This window comes from Sinocyclocheilus anshuiensis, unplaced genomic scaffold, assembly GCF_001515605.1.
Source record: "Sinocyclocheilus anshuiensis isolate Anshui unplaced genomic scaffold, SAMN03320099.WGS_v1.1 scaffold260, whole genome shotgun sequence".
Classification (NCBI taxonomy): Eukaryota; Metazoa; Chordata; class Actinopteri; order Cypriniformes; family Cyprinidae; genus Sinocyclocheilus; species Sinocyclocheilus anshuiensis.
The window spans coordinates 495,008-496,473 of NW_015557134.1; the positions used below are offsets into that span (position 1 = coordinate 495,008).

Consider the following 1,466-nt stretch of genomic DNA (forward strand, 5'->3'; position numbering starts at 1 on the left):
CTTTCGCAACGAAACACACAGCGTCTTCACAACATGGCGGCGGCGGTGGCAGCAACAATAAAGTTACTCTTTCTTTGCCTAAATATTTGGGCGGCGTTATGCAATCTTCCCACACAGTGACGTAGACATGTGGGGGCGTGTTTAAACGAGGCTATTGATTGAATATAATAAATGTTTTTTTTTTCGTTTTGTTGCAAAATGTCACCTACATGAATAATTTCCTATTTCTGACCTCAAAGAAGGCATCCACATGCTGCTTTGGTACATCCCCCTTTAAAGCCGGATACGTGTGCTTCCCCATCATGTCATAGATGGCTCTCACTATCTCTGTCATTTCCTGTGAGGTACATGAAGACTGAGTGGGTTATTGAATTAAGCTGATGTTAATAATGACTGCCTATTTACATATGATATACCTCCTTATTGATAAATCCATCTTTGTTAATGTCATAGAGATGAAATGTCCATTCCAGTTTGTCTCTGACCGTCCCCCGCAGTAGAGTAGATAGTCCCATCACAAAGTCCTGAGAGAAAGACAGGAAAGACATCCTGTATGTAATGTCACTAAAATATATATTTTCATGCTGTGCCAGGAGTCCACATTTTCTTCATACCTCAAACTTTATGGATCCATTATTTCTGGTGTCAAACGCATTGAAGAGATAATGTGCATATGTGCTGGGATCTGGTACAGCAGTGAAAACAGATGAAAACAGACACTTTGATTATCTAAAATTTATCATAAAAAGCATGTAATATTTAAGGATTTCTCATTTTTTTTAGTACCTCCATGTGGAAAAAACTGTGCATAAATATGTTTAAATGTCTCCTCATTCACTACTCCACTTGGACACTCCTGAGGGAAAAAAACATATTAACATTATATTATAAACATAGAAAGGAAAACTTGAAATCGCATCATATGACCCCTTTAAATACACCAGTATGTGGCTTTTTCCACATTAAAAAAAGAATAAAATTTGGAATGTAAATATCACGTGTAAAATTACACTTCTACCTGACAGATGTCACTGAAACAAACAATCAGGCTCTGTAAACAGTAAAAAGGCTCTGAGAGTAACTGGTTTTGAGCCATTATTACTTTGCATGTTTAAGATTTCTGGCATGTCTTTAGGGGGTGGGGTTTGGAGAAAGGAGCATGGCAAATTCACCAAAAGTCTAAGGCAGATGTAAATAAAATATACAACGATATAAACATACCTCCTGACAGGCAAGCACAAACTCCTCCAATGTTACAACTCCATCTTTGTTTTTGTCCATTTTCTGTAGGGGAGAGAAAATTGATTTGGATTGCTCTGACATTGTTTTGCTGTAAAAATCATGCATGGGGAATTGTTATGGATAAGTAACTATTCATGTTTTATCCCAAAATCAAAAGAAATGGATAAATCAACAAGAAAATGAAGTTATTTTGAGCCACATAATTTGATGAGAATCACCATTGA

General features: G+C 36.6%; 1 protein-coding gene across 1 annotated transcript in view; it reads right to left on the reverse strand.

The window, feature by feature from the left end:
* Positions 1-205: 205 nt before the first annotated feature.
* Positions 206-1,466, reverse strand: part of LOC107677958 (Kv channel-interacting protein 1-like) — a 20,478-nt gene continuing 19,217 nt past the window's right edge. The window contains exons 4-6 of the mRNA XM_016473036.1: positions 615-685; positions 417-524; positions 206-337 (exon numbers count right to left, since the gene is read on the reverse strand). Of these exons, the coding sequence (XP_016328522.1) occupies positions 206-337; positions 417-524; positions 615-685 (311 nt within the window). The remainder of the gene's footprint in view (positions 338-416; positions 525-614; positions 686-1,466) is intronic.